Source organism: Eschrichtius robustus, chromosome 16 (genome assembly GCF_028021215.1).
Source record: "Eschrichtius robustus isolate mEscRob2 chromosome 16, mEscRob2.pri, whole genome shotgun sequence".
NCBI lineage: Eukaryota > Metazoa > Chordata > Mammalia > Artiodactyla > Eschrichtiidae > Eschrichtius > Eschrichtius robustus.
This window is the reverse complement of record NC_090839.1, coordinates 90,226,485-90,253,060: the sequence shown is the minus strand read 5'-3', so window position 1 is coordinate 90,253,060 and position 26,576 is coordinate 90,226,485. Positions and strand designations below refer to the sequence as shown.

Here is a 26,576-nt window from a genome sequence, read left to right as displayed (position 1 = left end):
AGCGCCGCAACTGAGAAGCTGCTCTCCTAGAGCTGAGACTGACCATCCCCTAGATGTTTGTTTGCAACACAGATTCCTTCCTCCCTTCCTTGTTCTCGTCCTTCCTTCCCTCCGCTCGACACAGAGGTCTTTACTGAGTCGGCCCCCCCGATGCTGTGCTGGTCCCGGCGTCCAGGGTCTTACGCGGAAGGCGGTCCCTTCACGCGGCAGTTATGGTTCCCCACAGTGAGTGCTAAGACCCTCGGCAAGGCGGGGAGTGAGGGGGCGCCCCTGGGATTGGCAGGGAGGGGCTTTCGCGGCAATTCGGGCCGGAAGAGAACCTTGCAGGGGGCCTAGTCCTCTCCTCACGGAGATCTACAGAGCTCCTGCCTGGTAACTCGTCACATCGGTGTAAGAAAAGCCTAAGATGTCTTTTTTATAGTTTTCACATACGACCCATAGTAGAAGCACCCAAATTAATTGTCGGCATCCTATCACCAACTGTAGAACTTATCCGTTTGGCATCTCATCACTGCTTAAAGCTCAGAAAAGAGCGATTACAGAACTGTTCCTTAAACGAAAGGAAAAGTCGTGTGAGACAAACCTCAGACGATGCTGGGGAGACTTGCTCCCGGATGCAGCATGGGCAGCTCCTGGTGCCCCGAGATGAGCAGGAATTCTGTCTGGGGAGCAGGGTGTGAACTCTTCCACACGCCGTCCAATTCCAGGCTCCCCCGCCATCCTCTGCTTCTCCGCTCACCACCTGTCATTCACCGGCGCAGAGCGAGTGCCAGGCACCCAGCGGGAGCACCAGCCTGGGTGGGATGAAGGCGAGTTAGATGCGTCTCCGCCCCTGAAGGAGTTTCGGGGTCCTGAAGTCTGTGGGCGTCTCCTCTCTCTCTTCTCCAGTGGGCGGTTTCTAAGTGTCTTCCCAGAGATGATGGCAGGCGCAAAAGCACAGAGATGACGAAGCCACGCCCTTCCCTGAAGCAGCCTCCAGCGTGGTGGCCGCAGCACACAGACGTGGGTCATCGGTCCCAGGGGGTACGTGGGTGGGGCAGACCCGGCCCGGGGAGGGCAGGGAGCCTCTGCTGGAGAAGGAACACGAGGACTGGCCTTGAAGATCGGTCCGAATTTGCCAACGAGGCGACTTGAGAAAGGCTGGTCCACGGGGAGGAGCCAGGACCAGTGACGGCCTTTGTGTCGCTCTTGTGAGAAAGGACCACAAACTCAACAGCTTAAAATAAGACAGATGCGTCGCCTCACGGTTCCAGGCCTCCCAAGGCTGCAACCAAGGCTCCGGCTGGGCTGGGTTCTTCTCCGGAGGCCCCGGGAGGATCCACTTCCCGGCTCACCCATGGGCTGCAGAATCCAGTTCATGCGGTTGTGGGACTGGGCCTGTTTCCTTTCTGGCTGTTGGAGGGTCTTTCTCAGGTTCTGGAGACAACCGGCATCCCTGGCTACGGCCACCTTCGCCTTCAGAGCCAGCAGCTGGCCGAGTCTTCCTCACATCGCGGATCTCTGACACCCCCCTCCTGCCGTCACTCCCGCTGCCAGCTGGAGAAAGTTCTCTGCTTTTAAGGGTCCCTGTGATGAGATTGGGCCCGCCCAGCTGCTCTGAAATCATCTCCCCGTTTTTAGATCGATGACCTCAGTCACGTCGGCAGAGTCCCCCCTGCCGCGTAGCGTAGCATGTTCACAGGTACCGGTGATTGGGGGTGGACGTCTCCGGGGGGCATTCTGCCCACCCCAGTGGACAAAGGCACCCAAGTGTGGACGACGGTGGTGAGTCAAGGGCACACCACGGGCTCTGCCACTTCCCGAGACGGTCGCTCTGGGAGAAGGGCAGACGGCAGAGGGGGCATCTCCGGGCTGTGCCGTGAGCCGGGGTTGGGGGGTGGATGGTGCAGGAGGCAAAGCCCAGCATCAAGGGCAGGAGAGCCTGAGGGATCCTAATTTGGGGGCTGCCTGGGAGGTAGCCCTGCCTCAAGCCGTGAGGTCGGGGGGCTGGAGGCTTGCTGTGCTGACTGGAGGAGCTGCCCGCGGCCCCCGGGGGATGTGGACGACAGCCTGCATGGCTGGCCTATCCTTAACACGCCAGTGTCGCACGGGATGAGAGCGTTCTCCTGACGGCTTCGTATTGTTTCAAAAGAGGTCAAAGTGTTAGTTTCAGTCCCCGGTTTTATCGGCTGCAATTGCCATAAATCTTTGAATGTCTAGTGTGCGCCTGCGTTGGCAGGGTACCCTTTCCAGACAGAGTTGCTGCTGATTAGCTAAGACGCGCACTTGCCCTTTGAAGGTTAAGTGGTTGAAAAGTCCACGGTGGGAATGACTCGTCCATAGCAGGTTTTCCCCACCAGTCACCTCAGTCTTTCTTGGCTGATACGCCCGGTACTTTCCCCCACTGTTCTCCTTATAGGCAGCTATTCGCAGAAGTAGCTGAGGGCGCTGTTGAGCTGGGTTGGAATACGGGGTCAGCAGGGAGAGGAGTGGTAACGCGTGCGTGTGGAAGAGATGACGTTACCGTCGGAAGCCGCGTGGGCCTGTGAGGGCTTCGGCAGCCCCGCGGCTGCTCTGAGCGCTCAGCACCTGGAAGACTTTCTGAAAAACGCAGGAGAATCAGTAAATGAGCAGACCTGGCCTCCCTGGCTCCAGCCACTAAAACTTGCCTGGGTGTTGGCTGCGGAGGAGACAGCGCTTGGCCAGCTCTGGCAGGCCGCCCGACAGGACGCGCCAGGGAGCCCGGTGGCCCTGAGCTCAGGGCCACAGAGGGTACGGAGCCGTGAGCCCGTGCCGGGCGCCCCGGGGAACTGGCCGGGCGGGGATGGCGGCGCTCGCAGAGGAGCCGCCCTGAGCAGGCCCGGGGGTCCCTAAGGCACCTGCAGTCCCAGAGCCGGGCCTTCAGTCAGCTCGGTCCAGCCTCAGGTCACCATGTGAGGGGGGCCCGTTGTCTCTGGCCCTGGGGGCTTTCCCCCCAGCACTTGGGGAAGACCTGGGCACTGCAGGGCAAGGGAGAGCAGCCCCGGGACGTCGGCCAGGGTGCCCGACAGCACCCGCCATCAGCGCCTCGGGAGTTGTCTGGTCCTGTAGACGTTGAGCATCTATAGGTATGGATTCTTCCCACCAAAGTGTGACTCCTCTTGGAAGAATCTCGGGGGAAGTATGCTGAGTGGAAAAAGCCAGTTCCAAAGGTTACATACTGTATCATTCCATTTATGTAACGTTCTTGAAAGGACAGAATTATAGAGATGGAGAGCAGATGCGTGGTTGCCAGAGGTTCAGGATGGGACCTTGGGGTGGGCATGGTTACAGAAGGGCAGCGTGGAGGAGGCTGGTGGTGGTGGACCCGTTCTGCATCTTGACCGTGGTGTGGGTGCACAGACCTGCACGAGTCGTACACACGAGAACAACCAAGGCTGGGGGGCGGGGTTGGGGGGGGGGGACGTTGAATACAACAGACTACGCGTTTCACTGTCAGTATCTTGGTTGGACTATAGTTTCTGCAAGATGTCCCCGCTGAGGGAAACTAAGTAAAGGACACGAGAGATCTCTATTATTTATTACAAATGCGTGGGACTCTCCACTGATCTCAAAATAAAATGTGTAAGTTAAGAAAGGAAAACTGTAATCCGTCATAGCAGATGTTGATGCTTTAGCTTAGTTCTTTTCCTTTCCCCTCACATCCCTTTAACCAGACCACAGGGGTAGATATCAACTTCAGCATTTGCTGATGAAAATGAGGCGTGACCTGCACACCAGGGCCTTGGCAGGGTGCAGCTGCTGTGTAGTTAGAGCATAAGCAACGCTGTTGTCGTTGTTATGGACGCAGGAGACGCGGCTGAATGTGCACGCATGAGTGTGCACGCAGCAGTGTACGATGAAGACCAGCTTGAAAAAGAGACATGGGCTCTCTGCAGTATTTCTTGAGGCCTGGTCTCTACACACACACAACTAAGTGGAGAATCTGCCTCCGTCTAGTGAATTTGCAGCCGTGGCCTCAGCCAGACTGGTTCCTTCAGCAGATTGTTTCTGCTTGAGCGATGCAGGTGATTGCAGGATTGATACCTGACTGCTTCCAGTGAGGAGCCTTCAGCCTTGTCTGCTTAATCATCTCCTTGAAATGCTAAGTTTTCATTTCTCTTTTTCGTCTTTTAGGTCCCACCCTGTTTTAAAGATATAGTCAATACAAGAGGCAGGCCAAGCTATAGTATCCACATTCGACACAATTACAGTGGAAATAAACCACTCTGGAAGACAGCGCCTGGAAATTATCACACGGAAAGTGAATACAACGGCCCTTTGTTATCATGATAATGAAATCACTACTACCTTAATACTCCTCGAACTTGGCCATGCCACCATTGAATTCCTGCTGAATAAACTGAGAAAAATATTGCAGTTTAGTTTCCAAGGAAATTCATTGTTTCATACAACCACTGCTTTTTTTGCTGTTGAACAGGCGGGCGAGCAGGGTGTCTGGAGATATGCAAGTGGTTGGGTTTCCTTTGCTACTGAAGATGGATGAGAGGCCCATTTTCTTTCTTCTCTTAGCTATTATTTTGCATTCCACTGAAGTATTAAATCTATATTTTGGAGAAGAAGAACTGCTAAGACTTTAAAAAATATGTTAATAGGCTGCCCTGTTCCCTGAAACAGGCCGGGTGCCTGTCTGTGGTGCTTTATTTGACATGCTTCCTGAGTTGTTGTTTAGTTTAGATACTGAAGCAAACTAGACTACAAAATACTGTGCTGTAAATATAAACCTTTATGAACCTCATGGGATAGTCCTTCTAAAATGTGAATTAAGATATTCCATTATTCAAGCCCATAAACTGAAAAGTAGCCATTGCCCTGAGTAGTAATTTGCTTTCCAAAACCTTAGGCTATAAATTGCCTTTGGCCTCTGCGCACCGAATTCTGAGTCTGTGTGCACGATGGTAACTAATGAAGTTTTCAAAAATAGTTTTTAAAAGGAGCTCAAACTCTTGTAGGCTGTAAGGGTCTTCTGAAATATACCTCTTTGGCTTACGGGCTGTTTTGGTTTTTTCTTGTTTAAAGAGCCACCGTATTTTACCGAGGAACCCGAGAGCCGGATTTTAGTGGAAGTAGAAGAAACCGTGGACATCGTGTGTGGAGCCATGGGTGAGTGCGGGGAGCCACAGGGCAAGCAGCGACGTGGTGGAGGAACAGAAATGGCATCTCCAGGGCAGAGCCGTCCTCTGGATAGCGACAGGTGGACTGTGACGATTAGAAACGGGGCCGCTGGCGTGCAGTAGAACTCAGTTGCTGAGCGTGTAACCTGCAAAGCAGGGGTAATATTTCCCCAAGGGAACAGCAAGGAAGCCTTACCCTGTCCATCCCAACAGAGAGAGACGAAGTCCTGTCCCCTTGACTCCCTTCAAAGGCTCTGATTCTGCAAGCGCGCGACCCCTAAGACTTGGGGCAGGAAGTTCATTCTCATCCACGGGGTGAGTGGGACTGGTGACCACGCCCACTTGAGAGAAGAGAGATTGTTTTAACTTCTTGGATAGGAAATCTTCTGTTTTTTCCCCCCTTTCAGCTTTGAGTCGACTTTCCCTTTGTCACTCAGGGAATTCTGCCTCTCGTCCCGAGAGCCTGGACCCCTTGTTGCCCACTGTTCCCATTTCGTGTCCAACATGCAAGTAGTTACGCTAAACGCCCGACACAGACAGGCTCTCCACGGCAATTTCATAAACAAAACTTCACGCGTCCTCTGGGGATTGTCAAGTGAGGAAAAGGACCCTTTATGTTAACACCTGTTCATCTTAAGGGTGGGGTTTTTCTTCTAAGAGCTTGGCGGGTGAGGATTCGTAACAGTTCTGTGAATCTTCAGGACAGCTGCGTAAGAGAGAGATCGTTACGTCCCTCTATACATGGGAAAACGCCCCTTAAGAAGCAAAGCTAAGTAACGCACTCAAGGCGCAGTCAGGACAATGAAGGAGACACCTTCCGCTCCGCCCGCGGTCTGGCGCCGGGGCGTTGCTCACTGAGCCCTGGACAGGCGGCCTGCCTCGGGCCACGTGTTGGTGGAGACGGGATCCAGACCCACAGGCACCAGCTCCAAAGCCAGTGCTTCGGCCTGGACCCTGAGAGCCAAGGCCCTGGGACTCGGAACAGATACCACCGATGTGCAGGTCACTTTCCATTTCTGGGAAGGAGTGCGAGTGCCGCTCAGGACAGTGCTGAGGGTCAGCGTAGGGAGGGGCGTCCGGCCAGGAGTCCCCTCCCCTCCCCTCCATCCACGGAGCCTCTGCAACAGCTGCTGCCGCCCGGAAGCGTCATTTCCTCAGTGGTTCTGGTTCCCAGTCCCGCCAGGTCCCAGGGTGCAGTCTCCACCCCTGCTCTGCTTCTCTTCTCCGCTGCTCAGGCTCAGGGCGGGAGAAGACAGCAATGAGAAGAGTCCTGTGAATTTCAAGTGGAACTCTTTGCCTTACTGTGGCTGCATTGTTCTCTCTTCTCTATAAACACCCCCGCTTTTTAAGGCCAACAACTCTGTGAAAGTGAAGCTACAAAATATTTAGAGTCCTTATATTTTAGAAACGAGAATCTGCAATACTGTGGGGATGAGATTTCTGTTTATGACATTAAATTGCCCCAAAATAGAAATACTCCTAGTTCCCTATACACTAACAATTATTTTTCAATAAATGACAATGTTAGGCTCTCCCCTTGACAAGAGGTTGCTTCTCTGGCATGATTTCTGCAGAGTAAACTGCTTGTTAAGTACACGCTTATAAATATACACTGAACGGGTCTTTCAGCCTTGCCTTGCCATCATATAATTTACTTCTTTCTTTTGACAATGCAACTATAGCAGCATGCGAAGTGGTTATTCTTTATGAAAGCTACATCATGTATAATTGCTATTATGAGATTTTACGTGGATTGCTTATGCTTTTACCTTGCAATGGATTTTTTTTAATTTCCGGATTTAATGAAAAGTGACAGGAAACATAATTTAGGCAAAGAACAAAATCTGAGAATACATTCTCTCGAAATATTCCACGACATTAACTTTATTTATTGAAGAAGACATCTTATACCTACATAGCATCTTAAGTCAAGGGATTTGCGTGTGCCTTTCAACATGAATCACATCAAGATATTTTATTGAAATTCATTTTCTAATTAGGGAAACTGAGGCACAGCGCCATCTGAGATCTAGAAATAAGCCCAGACGTTCTGCACTTCCCGCAGAGCCACAACAAACACACTGTGCCCCCCAGAGCCCAGAACTCTTGTCTTGAGTGCCGTGGTCTCGTTCCTTGGACAGGCTCTCTTGTCTACCCCCCTGGGTAACCTGACCCTGCTCAGGTTTAGGAAGAAGGAGAACGGAAGCAGTCTTCCCTCAGCTGGTTCCCCAAGGCTCCCGGAAAAGCCACCAAGAGGAGGAGCCCGGTGTGTCCCACGCAGCGAGGCCACCAGGAGGCAGTGCGTCACCGCCTGGTTACCTGCACTGACCACACCCAGTTGGGGGGTGAGCAGCAGAGGCCCTCGTGCTCCCGGGCTAAGGACAGTCCCTTCGTCGCCAACCTGGGTTCTGCCCCAGTGACCTTGTCCGCCGCCTACGCCCCATCCGACCCCAACCTCAACCTCCTTCCAGGTGGCGAGACCGCGAGCAGCTCCAGTCTCACGGCCTGGAGGCCTGGGTCTTCCCTGTAACATCATCAGGATGAGGAAGGGGCACCCAGGCGGGGCAGCTGGGCACGGAGCCTCCGCGTGACCCTCGCCCTCTTGGTTGAAGTCTTGGCTGTGATCTCGGCTCACTCCGCTCTTGGGTACAGGGTCGGGGGCGCCCTGCACCCTCCTCCTCATCTGCTGCACCCGCGCTGGTCTCAGGGGCCAAGGTGACTTTTCCTGCAGCCACAGCTTGGACCTCTCGTGTCTCCTCAGCCTGAACCAGATGCATCTCCTGTGCTTATGCCTTTCCCTAAGCAATCGCTCCCCCAGCACAGCGCACACGCGGGTGGTCAGCGATAGCCCACTCCTTAGAGGGAGGCGTTGCCAAGGCGGCGCGCGTTAGTGCTGTCGTTAGTTGTGATGCGGAGCAGCGAGCGGTGCCGTCCACTGAGCTCGTGTCATGGGCTGGGCCCCAGGAGGTACTCATATCCTGACCCAGTTAACCTTCACAGCCACCTTTGAGGTCGCTGTGACCCTTGTTCCCTACAGGGACGAGGGGTTGAGTGCTCTGCCCAATGGCACAGTCGGCGGGGGGAGGGGGCCCACCTGTCTCCGCCTGGTGACCCTTCCCCGAGCCCGAGCGGCAGGGGCAGAGACCGCGGCAGAGGCAGAGACCTTCCTCCCAGCCCTGTCTGAGGTCAGTCGCAGCCAGAACCGTCTGGGCAAGAGCACAGGCCGTGGGAAGAGCCGGAAGGGTCTGCAGCCGCCCCCTGCCACTCCCTTTGGGCCTCTCCCTCCCCATCTTCTCATACGATGAGAAAAATGACAGCTCATGGGGTGCTTGGAGGGATGACTAGATGAGAAAATGCCGGTTGAAATACCACCATTTAGTCCTCACGTAAGGAATTCTCGAAACTTAATGATTTTTGTTTCACTTCTACACAGGGGCCCCTCTTCCCACCCTCCGGTGGTTCAAGGATGCGGTCTCCATCAACAAGCTCCAGAACCCTCGATACCAAGTGCTGTCAAGTGGAGGCCTGCGCGTCCAGAAGCTGCGTCCGGAGGACTCAGGAATCTTCCAGTGCTTCGCCAGTAACGAGGGCGGGGAGGTCCAGACCTACACCTACCTGGACGTCACCAGTGAGTACTATGCCCTGCAGAGCCGGGCTTCCCAGTCCTCGGCCCATGGACATGTCAGAAAATGCCAGTGTCTGTTCAGCCCGAGCACCCGTATCCCGGGCGCTCTCCCTGCCCCTCTGGAGCCTTGATTTCCCCAGCACTTGAACACGCTGCTTTATTGAGACATAGGGACAAACCCCCACCTTTCTGGACGGAACTAGAAAAGACTGTTAAGTGAGCACCTCGTCCCTAGTCCTTTTCTCTTGACCTTTATTCCATTTTTTATATTCATTCTCTATTTTAGTTTTATCGAACAATTGTAGTACTTTTGTGACTTTCTTTTATTGTCCCAGTAACAGAAATACTTTGGCACTCTGAAAAATAAAGTAAAGGTAAAGGTTTTTATTATATTTGTGGGTTTTCTCTTTAATCTCCCATAGTCGTAATGTTGTTCTTCTAAAACGAAGTAGAATTTAGTGATTAGGGAACTCTACCTCTCACGTCTGCCCTTTTGGAAGCAAAATGCTGAGAGCCATCAGAGAAAGCCAACTGGTCAGCGTGTGCGTGGCCAGTGGCTCTTGTCAGCCAGAACTAGGAAGGGACTGACCCAATCCTGAAATATTCATGCATATGTTTTGGTAAACTAGGGGTCATTTCCTCCAATCTTGGCCGGGGGTCAAATTTCCCCTGCGTTGTGGAGCATAGGAAACCAGTATCACTTCAAGCAGCAGAAATAATACTGGAGACTTAAGCCAGAAACTGAGTTTTGACCCATTAGCATTATTTAAGCCTGTTTGGAATCGTGGGCCAGGGTGCTGTAGGGCAGGGATGGGCAGGCTTTTTCTGTGAGAAGCCGGGTGGTGCCTGTTTTCGCCTTTGAAGGCCGTGGTTTCTCTTGCTCCTCCTCACCGTGCTGTCGTAGACTGCAGGCAGCACACACGATTCTGAGCAGACGTGGCTGTTCCACAGAACTCCGTTTACGAAAGCAGGGACGGGCTGGATTTGGCCCGGGCTGGTGGTTCGCAGACCCTGCTCTCGGGAGAGACCCAGGGCAGATCACCTGATTTCTCTCAGCCTCCGTTTTCTTTTCAAAATGGAACCAACCCAGCCCAGTTCACAGCGTTCTTAGGAGGATCGGTTTGGAAATTTAAATGAAAGTGCTACTTAACCTGGTTACCATGACAACTGGAGGGTGAACAAATAAATACGTGATCGTGATAATGCCGCATATCTGTTTTGTAAGTACAGGGTTTGGCAAAATGGATTTTTTTTTTTAATTAAAGTACTTTTAATGAAAGAAAAATAGCGTGTAAAACAATCAATATTTATTTGTTCACTTAACAAACGTTTATTGAGCATCTGTGTCAGTTACTCCGGGCCCGTGAGGCTCGGGGACAGAGCTAAGAGGACGCCGTGAAGAAGAGGTTCTCGTGCTTCCAGGATGGAGGGTCCTGGGGGAGGGGAGAGATGGCAGAGGGCGGTGAGGGCCCCACAGAGGAAGCCTAGGCGAGGCCCAGAGCGGCCAGGGAAGCCCCTTTAGAGGGCGGGCGGGGCGGGGTGGGTTCTCTGAGTTGAGAGGTTCTTACTGGAGCGGAGACCTGCAGGTGGGGAGGGGCCTGCCCCGCGGAGCCTTGGAGAGGCGCGGTGGAGGTGGGCGCTGCAGGTGCCGGACAGACGCGTGGGGGGACAAGCCGGCCCCGGTGTGTGCGGGCACAAGGGCGCTGACGAAGAGCACGGGCGAGCGGGGCCTTTGTGGCTCTGAGGTGGGCACTGGCCGGGCGTCGTCCGAAGCTTTCACAGGGCCTCCGCACCTGGTGTAGGGGCGACAGTGAGGGGATGAGAAGAGACCAGTTGGGGGGCCCCCAGGTCGTCCAGGGGTTCGCACCAGAGGTGGACGCCCAGCGGGGAGGGAGGGCAGAGGTGGGCGGCTGCCCCGGGGTCCACTGGACCTGCCCGCTTCTGCCCCGGGGGCATGGGCCCAGGCACCCCAGGGGCCCCTACACAGGATTTGGGCGACGCGGGTCACGGCTGGCACTCAGGGGTTCCGGCTTAATCTTTCGCAAAGTAGTGCAGAGCCAGCGGAGCCCTCCCTGAAGCTGGCCCGAGCTGCCTCTGTCTTCCTGGCTCTGACTCGGGGCTGCTGGAAGCCGGAGGCCCGGGCAGTCCCCCGTGAACAGGAAGACCCAACGCTTCCCCCGGGAATTCTTCCCTGAAGCCCTTGGAATCTGGTTGTTTTAACTTTCAGAACGGATCCTAGGTAGTGTCAAACTGTCATCTTCAGGGCGATGTAGGATATTCGGAAATGAGCTTTTTCTATTTTTTTTACATAATGAAAGCAGCTTGTTTGATTTATCTAAATAAACATCTCTCTCCTCTTTAACGTTGGTCAGAAACAGTTCTTCCTGCTCTTCCCCACTTGTGTGTCCATTACATCACGAGACCGTATTTCTCTTTAGGCTGTAAACAAAGATAGGTGCTTCCTGGGAGACGGGTAGTGGAGGGTTGTAGTCTTCCTGAAAGGTTTTCATTTTTTATCACTCAGTTATCTCTGTGATTAGTTCTGTAAAAGCCCACGTGGCCGACTCCACCAGGCTGGCTTGAGCGTTTCCGAGGGACGACGCACTGAGTATTTCACTGTTCACCTCCTCTGCCTAGATGTCGCCCCAGCCTTCACCCAGCTTCCGGCGGACACCACGGTTACCGACGGGGCGACAGCCGTCCTGAGCTGTGCGGTGTCCGGGGCTCCCAGGCCGGCCATCGCGTGGAGGAGAGGTAGGTGCCCGCACCCGCTGGAGGGCGCGGCCAACGCAGGAAGCGAGCCCAGCGGCCCCGCGTTGTGTTTGTTATTCTCACTCATTCGTTCGGTAAAGAGTAAAAAACCATTGACAGAGCACCCACCGGGGCCAGTGCTAGGGGCACGGGGAGGGGTCAGACGAGCAAGACCCTTTAAGCTCTGTGCAGCTCACAGCCTAGAAGAGGAAGCACATTTCTGTACACCGTGCGAACGGCGCTTTCCTCCGTCAAGCCCTTCACCCGGTGCCCCGGGCCTGACGGGCTCTGGATTTCAGCTGCAGCTTCCCCTTTGTGAATGAAGGCGTGTTTCCTTGGTAATATTCACAGTTAAGACTACATCCGCCTTCATTTCTAAGAAAGCTGCTCTAGCACAGGATCGCTTGCATCCTCCGCAGTTTGACGTGTGTGGCGCTCTTAATCCGACTGTAGTATCAGTTCCTGTGAAGAGTGGTGTCACATCTCGGGCTCTTTGCAGCTCCCCTGCAGCCCTGTCTACACGTTCAGCACACCTGCCACTAAATGAACAGCACACATAGTCTGTCCTTAACAAACCCCGGCTGAGTTGGGTTCATCCTCATAGATTAACTGGTCATGCTTAGTGGGCTGTATCTGGGTGAAACTTCAAAACTTACATCTTTTTTCACTCCCAGAAAACCACTCGGCTTCCCAACTCTCAAAGGTATGACTCGTGCACTGGGGCCGTGGCTTGTAGACATAAAGATCTGGGAAGCTACAGATTAATCAGAAAGAAGGGTTCTTTCATTTTATATATTTTCTTTTTGTCTTTCCTGATTTAGAATGTAATAATGGCTTTGTAGAGAAATTTTTCAAATGCATACACATATAAAGAAAACTCAAAATCAGTCACCCAAAGGAAACAATCACATACATGGATCATAATTTGTCTAACCAAATCTCTCAATATTGGACGATTAGGATGTTCTTGGTTTCTGTTATTCTAATTAACGCTAAAGCAAACTGCTTTGGTTACTTTTGTGCATAAAGTTTCCACTTTCTTCTGATTATTTCCTCACGTTATTTTCTTGGGTGCGGCCAGAGCATTACCTTCTCTCGAACGTTGCAGTTCTCACGTTGCTGTTTTGTCTGTCGTCCTCAGGAAACCGCATTCTGGCCAGCGGCTCCGTGCGGATTCCCAGGTTCATGCTCCTTGAGTCTGGGGGTCTGCAGATCACCCCTGTCTTAATCCAGGACGCTGGTAACTACACCTGCTGTGCAGCCAACTCCGAGGGTTCCCTGCACGCGTCTGCCACGCTCACCGTGTGGAGTAAGGACCACAGCCCGTGTGGAGCTCTCTGTTAATAACGGTTTAATCAGCGTGTCGTCTGTGCTTGGGGATGTCAATATGCCCTTGGACTCGCTAATCCAATCAAAGGGGAATCATTATTTTTACAACTAATTTGGAGAAATCTGTTGAGTAATTAATTTTTCAGCTTCTAAAAGAATAATTAGAAAATGTATTCAAAGATTTAATGGGGGCGTTTCAGGAGAGATAAAAGGTTAACTTTTTAACCTCAGTAGAGTAGGGATATTACCCCAAAAACTAGCTCAAATAAAAAAAAAACTGATAGGTTGGCTAATCTTATAAGCATCCCATAAGAAAAGTGGACCAAGAATGAAAATCCCAGAGAAAGCATTTTTTCTATACTATCATTATAGCCCACTAAAACATTCCTCGTATATTAAATATGGATGTTTCCTATATGTTAGGAGTGAACTGAAGGATCTTGGTGGTTCCTCCAGCTTTTGTTTCTCTTTATTTTATCTATAACACGGGTTTCTGAAATGCAGAATAAGTTGTTTTCCAGAACATAAGGATTGGATTACCAAGTATTTAACTTCACTGGCTGATAAACTTTTCTCTCTCTGCTTCATCCATATCTATATTACTAAAAAATTATTGTTCAAAAAAGCAAGAGACAGTCAGTGCTCACTAATAGATTTTTGTAAAGCCATCTATACGAGGAGAGAAATTTTTAAATTGCCTGAGTGAATAATTTGTTAAAATACCATCCTTGAGGAAAGACTAAATTGTTGTGCTTTATTTCGTATCTGCTTAGCGTCTCCTATGATATAGTTGGTGTCCGCTTTGATAAATGACCCTTTCTCATTTATTAGGTGTTCTAAAAATATCACAAGTTTAAAAGGAATGAATCCAAATCCTCCCAATATTGTGAAGCACTAAAAAAGAGGTTTTGTTCCATTTGGTGGTCTATTCTATCAACCACATCTGATTCATCCAGTGTCCCCCAAAATTAACCATAAATTTAAAATCTTGTGGAAAACTGACGTCTGCATCTCTGTAGGTCACTCACCGGAAAATTCTGTGGATCTGCTGAGATTCAGAATTATAATAGCGCTAGACTGGTTGGTGCAGCGCTGTGTGGCCTGCAGGGGTCTTCCCAGGCGTCACCTACTCTGTTCTGTCCCAGCGTGAGTGATCGCAGCACCCCCTTTCATAGACAAGAAAACTAATAAGCTCAGAGGCGTTTCTCTGGATGCCCCCCTGGTAAGCCGTCGGGCTGGGCCCTGAACCCAGTCTCGTGGCTCCAAGTTCCGTCTCCTTTCCTGGTGCCAGAGCAGCGCCCTCCTGAGAGGCGTGCAGCGTGGGGACACACACCACAGGGCCGTCTCCGGGGCCTTGGCTCTGGCAGCTGTGGAGTGTCGGGCGGCCGCAGGTCTGGACGATCTTGCAGGCCTGCACGTAGCACCAGGCCCCGCTGCTTACTGGCCCCGTGGCATCAGGCAAGATCCTGTACTTCTGAGTATCGGTTTTCCTTCCTGATCTCTGGGAGAAGGATTATCACAACCCTCACAAGATTGTTGTGAGGATTAAGTAAAACAGAATAAATGAAAGCACTTTGCAAAGTCATGACGTACTGTGTAGACAGTAGAAACTACCAGAATGTTGATAATCTGGGGAAAGAATCCAGACTTCTCCTCAGGATGTAGAACCTGGTAACCATCTGCATACGATCTTCCTTCTTGTTTCCTTCCGGAGTGTCCGAGGTCCAGGGGTGACCTGAGACGGGCTGGGGGAGGCCCGTCTCCCTTAGCTGAGAGGCGAACAGGCTTGCTTTCAACTCCCTGAACGTTTCTGTGTGCGTCCATGTACACTGGTTTTGTCGAGATAAGAGAAAACTAGGAGGTTTTGATGTCAGATGACCGACTCGTCACCCCCTGAGGGAGGAAACGCTCAGGCACGTCATCTTGTCTGAGTCGCGACTTGTGTCTTTCCAGATCGAACGTCCATCGTGAACCCTCCAGAGGACCGCGTGGTGATTAAGGGGACCACGGCCACGCTGCACTGTGGGACCACCCACGACCCCCGCACTTCTCTCCGGTCAGCTCGGTCAATTACAGCGTTTGGGGCTCATTAGTATTCTGGGAGCTGGGGAACTGAAGTAGAGATGAGAAGGGAGAATTTCAGGAACTTTGATTCCAGCCACAGATCCCTGATTACGGCATCTTACAGTTCTGGGCTCCATCATTAATCACACAAATCCCATTTTCCACTCCAGCCTTATGTATTATTTACAGTGAGCTATGTTCCACTTCATGACTTCAATACAGCTTTTCATGATTTTTCTGCCAAGGTTAATACACTATCTGTAAAACGTACTTGTCAGAGGCTGATACTTAATGAGAGAAAAATCCAGAGGGATCGAATGGGATTTCAGCAGTGTTTGCGCTGGGGCTGTGCTAGACTCGAGGGATTTTCTCTACTCCAGGGATGGCTCCACTGTGTAATGGAGGGAGGGAGCTCCGCATGGAAGAAAGGCAGCCGTGGTTATCTAACACATTTAGAGGAAACTGCGGGGAACCAAGGGACCCAGAGGACGTGAAGGTCCACGAAGTGGGTGGTGACACCTGTCTTTGTTTGACTCAGACGGGGACGGTCATGATGAAGAACGTGACAGCCCAGGTAGACACACGGCAGCAGACACAGCTGGCTGTCGGTGGCGAGCTTCTTCCCAAAGGGCTGCCACTTTCAGAATAGTTTTTAATTTTCAGAACCAGCCTTGAAAATGAATCTAGAAAGAGAGATGCAGTCATCCTAGTATTTTCACTCTGGCCTTAGCCCCAAAGGCATGCAGTTAGCCAAGTGGCAGAATCAAGATGCTCTTCTTCTTTCTGGAACATTTCGCGCTGAGCAGAGGGAGGTAGCTGTTGACGTATACGTACGTTACTAACTGGGTTCAGGGACCAAGCTGTGTTCTCACTCTTCTTGGGCAGGTGTTTGACAAATCGTGAATTTCCACATCTCTACCTGTCTCTCTGGAGTTTCCCCAGAGCTCAGAAACCAAGTTTGCTTTTGTTACAAGAACGTTGAATGCAAAACAAAGAAACGAAAGCCAACAAGTTAAGAGATTGCCTGGAGAATTCTAGGATTCTAGGAAAGAATTCATTCGTTTCTAAAGGACTTGGGAGTGTCACCGAACAAAGGACAAAGGAGCCAGTTTTCTGCTACCCTAAGGGCACACCAGAAACCCCCCTCAGATCTTCGTGGTTTTCTTGTAGCTTCTTTAGTGTGATTAAACAGACAAAATCGGCGCTTCCTTCCTGAGAAGGAGTTAGGCTGCTGACTCTGGGGCACCCCTTGTCCTGGGTCCCTGTGTCCCGAGGAGCACCTGACCCTAAGGGACACTGGCCGCCGAACGCTGCTCCCCAAGTGAGCAGCTGATTCACTTCCTTCTGGTGGAGACAATCCTGCTCTGTCTGGGGGTAATTCCAGAGGAGCAGTTTGTACATGTCTGTGCTCTGTGTGCATTAAGCCTTTAAAGAACTGGGTGCATTCTGGAAATCCAATCCAGTACTTTGGAAAGGAAAGCCAGCACTTTGATCTCATCCAGACGTGACTAGTGAGGGGCTGGACAGGCTCTTAGTGGAGTCTACATTTGAAAAGAAAAATGTGCTAAAATGTCATAAAGAATTAAAAGAGAAAGAAATGCAGTTTTAAGGGCAGTCTGCCAGAATGGTTGGATTTTTTTTTTAACATTTTTATTTATATTATATTATATTATATTATATTATATTATATTATATTATATTATATTATATTATATTATATTATATTATATTATATATTTATGGTTGCACCGGCTCTTAGTTGCAGTACGTGTGCTCCTTAGTTGCGGCCGGCAGGCTCCTTAGTTGTGGCATGAGAACTCTTAGTTGCGGCATGTGGGATCTAGTTCCCTGATCAGGGATCGAACTCACGTCCCCTGCATTGGAAGGCGGATTCTTAACCACTCTGTGACCAGGGAAGTCCCCAGAATGGCTGGATTTTAAGAAAACGTGTACGGGGACACCCTGGGGACCTTGCCCCCTGCCCAGGCTACACTCTTGTCCCCCAGGGACCTTCCTGCAGGAGCGGGAGGTACAGTTGCAGTGGTGACACGGGTGGTCAGGACCCCTCAGACTCCCCATCCTGAACCCAAAGACAGACGACTGTCTGCACTTGTCTTTTTGTCCTGTTTTAACTTCAGCATCTATCTTTGTATTGTGACCAAGACATCTGGTCGCTTTCCTTTTTTCTTTTAAGATGTAATTCACATAGTATTAAATATCACCCTTTTAAGAGCACAGTTCGGTGGTTTTTACTGTACTCACAAGGTCGTCAGTTGCTTGCTTTTTTTTTTTTTTGATAAATTTATTTATTTATGGCTGTGTTGGGTCTTTGTTGCTGTGTGTGGGCTTTCTGTAGTTGTGGCGAGCGGGGGCTACTCTTCCTTGCGGTGTGCAGGCTTCTCATTGCAGTGGCTTCTCTTGTTGCGGAGCATGGGCTCTAGGCATGCGGGCTTCAGTAGTTGTGGCGCGTGGGCTCAGTAGTTGTGGCTCACGGGCTCTAGAGCGTAGGCTCAGTAGTTGTGGCGCACGGGCTTAGTTGCTCTGCGGCATGTGGGATCTTCCCGGACCAGGGCTCGAACCCGTGTCTCCTGCACTAGCAGGCGGATTCTTAACCACTGCGCCACCAGGGAAGTCCCAGTTGCTTGCTTTTTAACAGACAGGGAAGGATCAGCGACCGGGGTCCTAACTCCGGACTCTCTGCTTGACCCACAGCTACGTGTGGAAGAAGGACAACGTGGTCATCACCCCATCTGGCAGCTCCAGGATTGTGGTGGAGAAGGACGGGTCCCTCCTCATTAGCCAGACGTGGTCGGGCGACATTGGCGACTACACCTGTGGAGTCATCTCCGAGGGCGGGAACGACTCCAGGACAGCCCGCCTGGAGGTGATGTGAGTATCGCGCTGCTCCGTGTTCACGGTGTCAACCCTCCCCACGTGAGCATCACGTAACACGCGTGACGGGTCGCAAGCCAGCGGTCAGAGGCCACCGCCGTGGGCCTCAGGCACGCACACTTACCGGGTGGGGGTTTCTGTGGTAGCCTTAAAATTACAATGTGTTCAGCCTCGGTTTAGACGGTTTAATTATTGGTTTTCCTCCTCATTGATCCCTTTTATCCCATTCTCCCCATTGAGCCCGTATCGTGATAGACTGTTTGCCACACCATGTGTAAGTAACAGTAGGTCCGCTTTTCCACGTGATGCCCCTCAGAACTTCCGGTCAGCGTCAGGTTGCCCCAGTTCCCAGGAAAGCCAGCTGCCTCTCTGTGGGCAAACGCGCACTTCCCGTTACGTCTGCTGAGCTCCTGGGAGCGGGGAGCCGCCGCCCGTTCCCTCCACCTGGGCCTTGCTGGGGGCGGGGGCCGTGGGACCCCTGCTTGCGTCCGCCTCTGTGCTTCGAGCGCATCCTCCCACAGCTCCCCCCTCACGGGCAGGAAGCTGAAAAGCCTGCTGACCCAGTGTGTTTTTCCGACATGTATTGACCTGCTTTTTAAAAATGGTGCCCCCCCCAAGATTCTCCCCCAGCCCATACGCACAGAAGTAAAACCCGAAACTAGAGAAGCAGGGCAGGGCTGGCGGGGCAGCAGCCAGCGCTGGTCGACAGGGGCACGCTGGCCATCAGGAAAGGCTTGGAGAGGCTTGAGAGGTCTTTCCCACTGGACTCTGCCCCCTGCGACCCAGGAAGGCTTCTCTAGGCAAAAATCATTCCCTGAAACAGGCTGTGAACACTCTGAGTACAGGGGCATGTCTCATTTGCCTTTGAATCCCCAGGCCCTGGCCGAGGGAATTCAAAAGGAAAAAGAAAAACGCTTGCTCGGTGCTGCACCCAGGGCCCCCTGTGTTTGTTGCACACACACCTGCACGAGCGGCTCTTCGCCAGCCCGTGCGTGGGACTTGACGGGTTAATGACGGGCAGCTGCTAGCCCAGAAAGGCCGGCTGCTGGGCCTGCGGAACCTGGGAAAGCGCCGTTCTACCTCCAGGCTGGCCTCTCCCCAGGACGACCTTGTTCTCCGCAGAGGTTAGTCACCTGTTGTGATCGAAGGTCACCCAGTTGCCTTTCAGCCCTAGAGGATCAGCGGGGGTCTCCCCACCCTGCCTCTCGCCACTGGACCCGCTGACCTGCCCTCTTCCTGCCCTTCCTGCCCTCCTGGGCCCCCGGGCCCCCATCCAGGGCACCTCAGCCTCTGCTGCCTCCACGGCTTGGCCTGGCTCTTCTGTCACCTCCCCCTGAAGGGCGCGCCCGTCCTCTGGGAATCAGCGCAGGATCCCTTCCTGCCCCCGGGATGCAGGCTGTCTCTCCCCTGCTTCCCAGCACCTGCTCCACCCTCGTCAGCACCAATCACGTGGGCGACTTCTTCCCTCTTGAAGTAGAAGGATGGCACAGCTCTGCATTTTGAGTGCCTGGCAGTGTTTGGCATACCTTAGGCGTTCAACAAATACACGTTGGTTGGTTGAATGAATGTGTGTTTGTTGCAGGCCCCCGGCGATCCTCCCGGACATTCCACTCACGCCCCTCACCTTCCCTTAGATGTTCACGTGCCCTGGGCTCCCCCCACCGTCGAGAGCTGGGCGGCCAACCCTTGCTCAGTTCTGGTCGGCTGGCTTTCCTCCTCCATCCGTAGCTCACGTGGGGATCTTTTTAAAAATTGTTGATGATGTTGGCATCCATGACCAGGGAATTCACATAATGCACTGTGCTATTCACAGTTTTTAAACTACCTTTGAGAACTCTTAGATCATCCATCATTTGTACCACATAAATAAGTGTTAGCATTTCATAAAGACTCTGTCAGCAGAAGCCAAATTGTGTGCTTCCAGTATAGCGAACTCTTTCTCTTCTGCACGATGTTTATGTTCTCCTGATTTGCACATCTCCCCTAGTATTTGCTTATTTGATTTCCTCTAAGCAAAATACATTTTTCAGCAAACGTTGCTGTATCTATAAAATAATAGGCTTTGTGTAATGCTAAGACACCTCCTCTCTAAATATAGAAATACTTGCAGATTCGTGATTCAAACCAATGTAGGTACAACTGGTTACAGAGCTGATTTGGAAGACAGTGGTTCCTTGTGAATTGTTGGTGTAATAAGCACTCCACTCTTCCAAATCGGAATGAATGGGGAAGGCTGTAGGTTAGAGCACGGTGTATCTTTACATCCAGTAAGGTCTTAACTCTGAGACATCAGTGATGACGATAGCAATAACGATAATCGCAACTCAGGACTGCAGGGTGTTTTGTGCTTCTCGGAGAACTTACAAATCCAGCCCAGTAACATTTCCCTGACTCACTCAGATGACAACAACAAAAAATCTCCCCATTGCAGGAGTGACTGAGAGGTACTTATGGCTAAACAGTGTCCTTCCGAAGAGCCTGAAAGCCTGCTTCCCCAGCCTCCCCACTTGAGGTAAAAGCTACTTCGTTAAATGTAGAAATTAGGAGCATCCCAAGTGGGCTTTTCAGAAGCAGGCCGCCTGCTGGCAGCTCTCCTGTTGGTTTGCTCGGTAGTTGGTGCTGTGCCAGCCGGGGGTGAGGGGGGTGGGGGCACCGTGCGGGCAGAAGCCACAGTCCACACAGGGTCACCGGCTGTCCGGAGCGAGGCTGGCCTGGAGACCCCTCCCCAGTTCTCACTGACTGTGTGACTTCGGGCAGGTCACCTCACACCTCAGTCTCAGTTTTCTCACCTGTAAACTGGGCACGTTGCCATTTACCTTAAAGGGTGGCGGTGAGGATTGAGTGGACCGCTGTTTGTAAATCCTGTCCGGGAGCCTAGCTTGGGGCAGACACTCAATCAGTCACACAGCTCTTACCGTTCCTCACCATCTTATAAAAAATGTTCCTCTTTTCATCCGCGGCACCCTTCCCGTCACCCAGGGCCAGGAAGTTTCTCTCTTTCATCCTCTGACACACTAGGTGTGTCTGTCTGCTGCAGAGCCAGCCCTCTGTGCATGGAATGGCGCCAGGTGCATAGCAGGTGCCCCATCAGTGTCTGAGGAAGCCCTGCTCCACTTACCAGGTTGAAATGGGTTTGGGATTTGGTACCGCCGAGGAGGACTAATTTCTGAGGGGTCTGCCTCATCCCCTCCCCGAGAGGAGAGGCGTCTGCAATTCCAGGGGGTCTCCTGATGCGTCTGGTAAATTAACAACACACAGTCATCATTAACGCCGGTCACCAGTTGTGTTAGCTGTGTCTCTCCTACTAGTTTGCTAGGGCCTTACAGGAAGGAACTGGTTCTGGGATGACTCCGGACCCCCAAAGCTTCTTGCTGTGAGGGACCAGGCGCGAAGGCTTTTTGGATTGATTGTTAATCATTTAAAGACCCAATTAGCATTGCATCTTTCCTTCTGAGATCAGAGACTAATTCTTCTGAGCCCGGAGTACAGAGAAAAACCTGATTTACAGAGCGACTGGAAGACTCGGACCCCGAGGCAGTGGGAGAGGTTTCTTTCAGTAAAACCACTTCCGACAAAGCCATAACAAGGAGCGAACAACTTAATACCATCTCTCGAGAGCTATCAGACCCCCATCGCCTTCATCCTCAGCGTGAAGTCAGAGAAGATGGGTTTGACCAAGGTGTCATTTGTGCGTTAGAGGGACAGCGCTTTTACGGAGGAAATACTTATCCGACCCTCTCCCACCAGAGCAGCACCCCACGGCCACCACTGTGCCAACTGCCTTCTCTCGAGCCTCTCCCCAAGCCGTTCCTCTCAAACACACCTCGCTTCATCGCCGTCCCCTGCAGCCCAGGTTTTGTTGTCGTTCATTTCTGACATTATGGCGGTGTCATTTTCCTGATGGTGATTCCTCTTTAAATCACGAAGTGACTCAGCAGTGGCCTCGTCCCCCGTTGTCCCTGATGTTCTCAGAGCCTTTCCGCTGTCGCCCTGTCTGCAAATCACTGTCTGTGAGTCACTGGCTGATCATTTATCTCCTTTCAGACTTGGCGGAGAAGGTGCCAGGACACAATCTCCCGCTATTAGATGAGCCTCTCTGAGATGGATTCAGAATATATTAAAGCCTCATTTATCGGCTATTGATGGGTTAGTCAAGGATCTCACAAACCTGAATTTTCCAGATAACCGAAATATCATTTAAAGAAATAGTGTACGTTTCCAATGCATATTAAAAAGTTCTTTGCATTGTGAAACAGGTAATATTGGACACGAGGTACGCTAGAGGGAATTTCCATGGAGGGGAGAGGCTGGAACTAGGGGGAAAAAAAATCTAAATTTCCTTCCAACTCTGAGTCCTGTGATGTCTGTAAAGAACACGCTTGGCGTGGGCCGTCCTCCAGGGGCGACCACGGACTCTTTGGGGGCAGCAGTGGACGAGGGCTCGTTATTTCTAGCTGCATCACGGACAGCGATGTCCTTGGCACCACTGGGCTTTAGATCTCGGTTCCTGTTCTAAATGTCTCAAGGCCACTTTGCCTTTTAATTTCCTAAGTCCCGTCAATCTTTTTAACAGTCTTTTCTCACCCCTCCACACCAAGCTCAGGGCTGCCGTTGTCGCTGTTCAGTGTGCCTACGTCTGGCACGCCCTGTGGCATTCTCCTTGCTGGCCTTTCAGTGCTGGGAGGGGGGACGTCAGAAACCACTCTTCCCAGACTCACACCCTGGGTGAGCATCAAGCTCGGAGGGCTGGACAGAGGGACTTGCCTAAGCTGGCTCCAAGGACTTCCTGAGCTCAGGCCTGGACGGGGGGCTGCTGTGGAGTGACCTGTAGATACGGAGCAGTGAGCAGCCCACCGTCTACAAAGCTCTCCAGCCCCAGAGAAAGAGCTGTCCACTCACCTGTCGGATCGGTCACTGCTAAGTGAGTGTGCCCTCATGTAGGCTGAGAAGCATGATCTGAAATCGAGTGTAGACCCTGGGTTTTCCTGGCTGTGGGAATTTGACCACTGGATCCCGCGGAGCCCCAGGACAGAGATGTGTGCAGAGGTGCAGAGATCAATAGATGCAGAAAAAGCTTTCAACAAAATTCAACACCCATTTATGATTAAAAACTCTCCAGAAAGTAGGCATAGAGGGAACTTACTTCAACATAATAAAGGCCATATATGACAAACGCACAGCCAACATCGTTCTCAATGGTGAACAACAGAAACCATTTCCACTAAGATCAGGAACAAGACAAGGTTGTCCACTCTCACCACTATTATTCAACATAGTTTTGGAAGTTTTAGCCACAGCAATCAGAGAAGAAAAAGAAATAAAAGGAATACAAATCGGAAAAGAAGAAGTGAAACTGTCACTGTTTGCAGATGACATGATACTATACATAGAGAATCCTAAAGATTCTACCAGAAAACTACTAGGTCTAATCAATGAATTTGGTAAAGTAGCAGGATACAAAATTAATGCACAGAAATCTCTTGCATTCCTACACACTAATGATGAAAAATCTGAAAGAGAAATTAAGGAAACACTACCATTTACCATTGCAACTAAAAGAATAAAATACCTAGCAATAAACCTACCTAAGGAGACAAAAGACCTGTATGCAGAAAACTTTATGACACTGATGAAAGAAATTAAAGATGATACAAACAGATGGAGAGATATATCAATGTCTTGGATTGAAAGAATCAACACTGTGAAAATGACTCTACTACCCAAAGCAATCCCTATTGATTCAATGCAATCCCTATCAAACTACCAATGGCATTTTACACAGAACTAGAACAAAAAAATTTCACAATTTGTATGGAGACACAAAAGACCCCGAATAGCCAAACAGTCTTGGGGAGAAAAAAATGGAGCTGGAGGAATCAGACTCCCTGACTTCAGACTATACTACAAAGCTACAGTAATCAAGACAGTATGGTACTGGCACAAAAACAGACATATAGATCAACGGACCAGGATAGAAAGCCCAGAGATAAACCCATGCACATATGGTCACCTTATCTTTGATAAAGGAGGCAAGAATATACAATTGAGAAAAGACAGCCTCTTCAATAAGTGGTGCTGGGAAAACTGGACAGCTACATGTAAAAGAATGAAATTAGAACACTCCCTAACACGATACTCAAAAATAAAACTCAAAATGGATTACAGACCTAAGTGTAAGGCCAGACACTATAAAACTCTTAGAGGAATACATAGGCAGAACACTCTATGACATAAATCACAGCAAGATCTTTTTTGACCCACCTCCTAGAGAAATGGAAATAAAAACAAAAATAAACAAATGGGACCTAATGAAACTTAAAAGCTTTTGCACAGCAAAGGAAACCATAAACAAGACGAAAGGACAACCCTCAGAATGGGAGAAAATATTTGCAAACGAAGCAAGTGACAAAGGATTAATCTCCAAAATATACAAGCAGCTCATGCAGCTCAATATCATAAAAACAAACAACCCAATCCAAAACTGGGCAGAAGACCTAAATAGACACTTCTCCAAAGAAGATATACAGATGGCCAACAGACACATGAAAGGATGCTCAACATCACTAATCATTAGAGAAATGAAAATCAAAACTACAATGAGGTATCACCTCACACCAGTCAGAATGGCCATCATCAAAAAATCTACAGACCATAAATGCTGGAGAGACCATTGTGGGGGAAAGGGAACACTCTTGCCCTGTTGGTGGGAATGTAAATTGATACAGCCACTATGGGGAACAGTATGGAGGTTCCTTAAAACACTAAAAATAGAACTACCATATGACCCAGCAATCCCACTACTGGGCATATACCCTGAGAAAACCATAATTCAAAAAGAGTCATGTACCACAGTGTTCATTGCAACACTATTTACAATAGCCAGGACATGGAAGCAACCTAAGTGTCCATCGACAGATGAATGGATAAAGAAGATGTGGCACATATATACAATGGAATATTACTCAGCCATAAAAAAGAAATGAAATTGAACTATTTGTAGTGAGGTGGATGGACCTAGAGTCTGTCATACAGAGTGAAGTAAGTCAGAAAAACAAATACTGTATGCTAATACATATATATGGAATCTAAAGAAAAACAAATGGTTCTGAAGAACCTAGGGGCAGGACAGGAATAAAGATGCAGATGTAGAGAATGGAGTTGAGGACACAGGGAGAGGGAAGGGTAAGCTGGGACAAAGTGAGAGAGTGGCATGGACATATATACACTACCAAACGTAAAATAGATAGCTAATGGGAAGCAGCCGCAGAGCACAGGGAGATCAGCTCGGTGCTTTGTGACCACCTAGAGGGGTGGGAGGGGATATGGGGATATATGTATACGTTTAGCTGACTCACTTTGTTATACAGCAGCAACTAACACACCATTGTAAAGCAATTATACTCCAATAAAGATGTTAAATAAATAAATAAAGTCGCAGTCTATGTTAGAAATATTAGTTTGCTTACAAACGGTGTGGTGGGTTAGAGAGAGCTGTGTTTCTTAGGTAGCTGCAAGCACATAACAGCTTAATAAATTTCAAAGTGTAATGAGCACATTTTTTAAATTAAAAATATCAGGGATAATTATGGCTTTTTGTGCTGACCTGTGTGGGTTAGCAATCATTGATGTCTAAGAGAGACCAGAAGCTAGTTAGTGGGTGAAGCGGGTGATACCCGGCCTCCCCTTTCCCAGCACTCCTTGTAGGAGGAGAAGCTGTTCTTGATGGCCACAGAACAGGGTCTTGCTCCCGGAGCGTGAGATGTAAAGGTTAAATACGGGCTGGGCCGCTCATGATTGCAAGGTTGCTGACCCCTCACCCCTCGGTGGTAGAAACTATGCAGTTGGATTTTGACGCTTTGTCACCAGTAAATCCCAATGAAGACCCTTTCTGTTAGTAACTTCTTTCCAGAATTTATTTGCTTTGTGTTTCCATTCTGTAGCCTTGCTGATGCATTGTTTACTATTTCCGTGGGGTTCCAGTTAGTGTTTGTACCACATTTCCCTTCCAGTGCTTTTCCCAAATCTCCATTATCCAGCAGAAGACAGACGACAATATAACCTCGCAGGCTCAGTAATGGGGCTGCTCCGTTGTCCAAGAATACATATGGGCATTTTGGCTGGTAACTCCAAATGGCTGGTGTCGGAAACTTCCACAGTAAATTATATTTCCCAGGCCTTTTCCTATCCTATGGCTTGCTGCCTTCCCACTGACAGCCTCTAGCTGTAAAAACAAACTGTTGACCAAGTTTTCTCAATTAAATAGTCTACTGTATAAAATCGGCGCTCCCCACTCGATTTAAGTGAGAGTCATTAGTTGTTTAATCCCTACCAGAGGGATTAAATCAAATTATGTTTGGAAAATAAAACACACTGTGAATGCTGAAGGGTTTTCTGGGGGCGGGGAGTAGTTAGTATTTGTGTTCGGGGCGTGTTTGATGTTCTCCATTTTCAAAACATCCCACACAAGGACCAGGCAACGTAAGAGCCAGGAGGCTAACCTGCAATTCTGACGTGCGTTTTCTTTTCTTTTTTTGTTCTTTTGTATCCAAGTGAGCTGCCTCATTCACCCCAGAACCTCCTGGCCAGCCTGAATTCTTCCCACAGCCATACCGTGATGCTGTCCTGGGTCCGACCCTTTGACGGAAACAGCCCTGTTCTTTATTACATTGTGGAGCTGTCTGAAAACAGTAAGTAACGAAGCAACATTGTCGCCGTGGACGGTCATCAGATTTCTCCCTGTGCTCTTGATGTCCTTAACCTTTACTTCTGGCTCAGACCCAGAA

At 50.3% G+C, this 26,576-nt stretch overlaps 1 protein-coding gene across 3 annotated transcripts in view; it reads left to right on the top strand.

Moving 5' to 3' along the window:
- The window catches only part of SDK1 (sidekick cell adhesion molecule 1), a 539,173-nt gene that overhangs the window by 304,595 nt on the left and 208,002 nt on the right, over positions 1-26,576 (top strand). For all 3 annotated transcript variants that reach the window (XM_068566067.1, XM_068566068.1, XM_068566066.1), the window contains exons 7-13: positions 5,038-5,121; positions 8,566-8,760; positions 11,395-11,511; positions 12,650-12,817; positions 14,791-14,893; positions 17,614-17,790; positions 26,344-26,480. In XM_068566067.1, the coding sequence (XP_068422168.1) occupies positions 5,038-5,121; positions 8,566-8,760; positions 11,395-11,511; positions 12,650-12,817; positions 14,791-14,893; positions 17,614-17,790; positions 26,344-26,480 (981 nt within the window). The remainder of the gene's footprint in view (positions 1-5,037; positions 5,122-8,565; positions 8,761-11,394; positions 11,512-12,649; positions 12,818-14,790; positions 14,894-17,613; positions 17,791-26,343; positions 26,481-26,576) is intronic.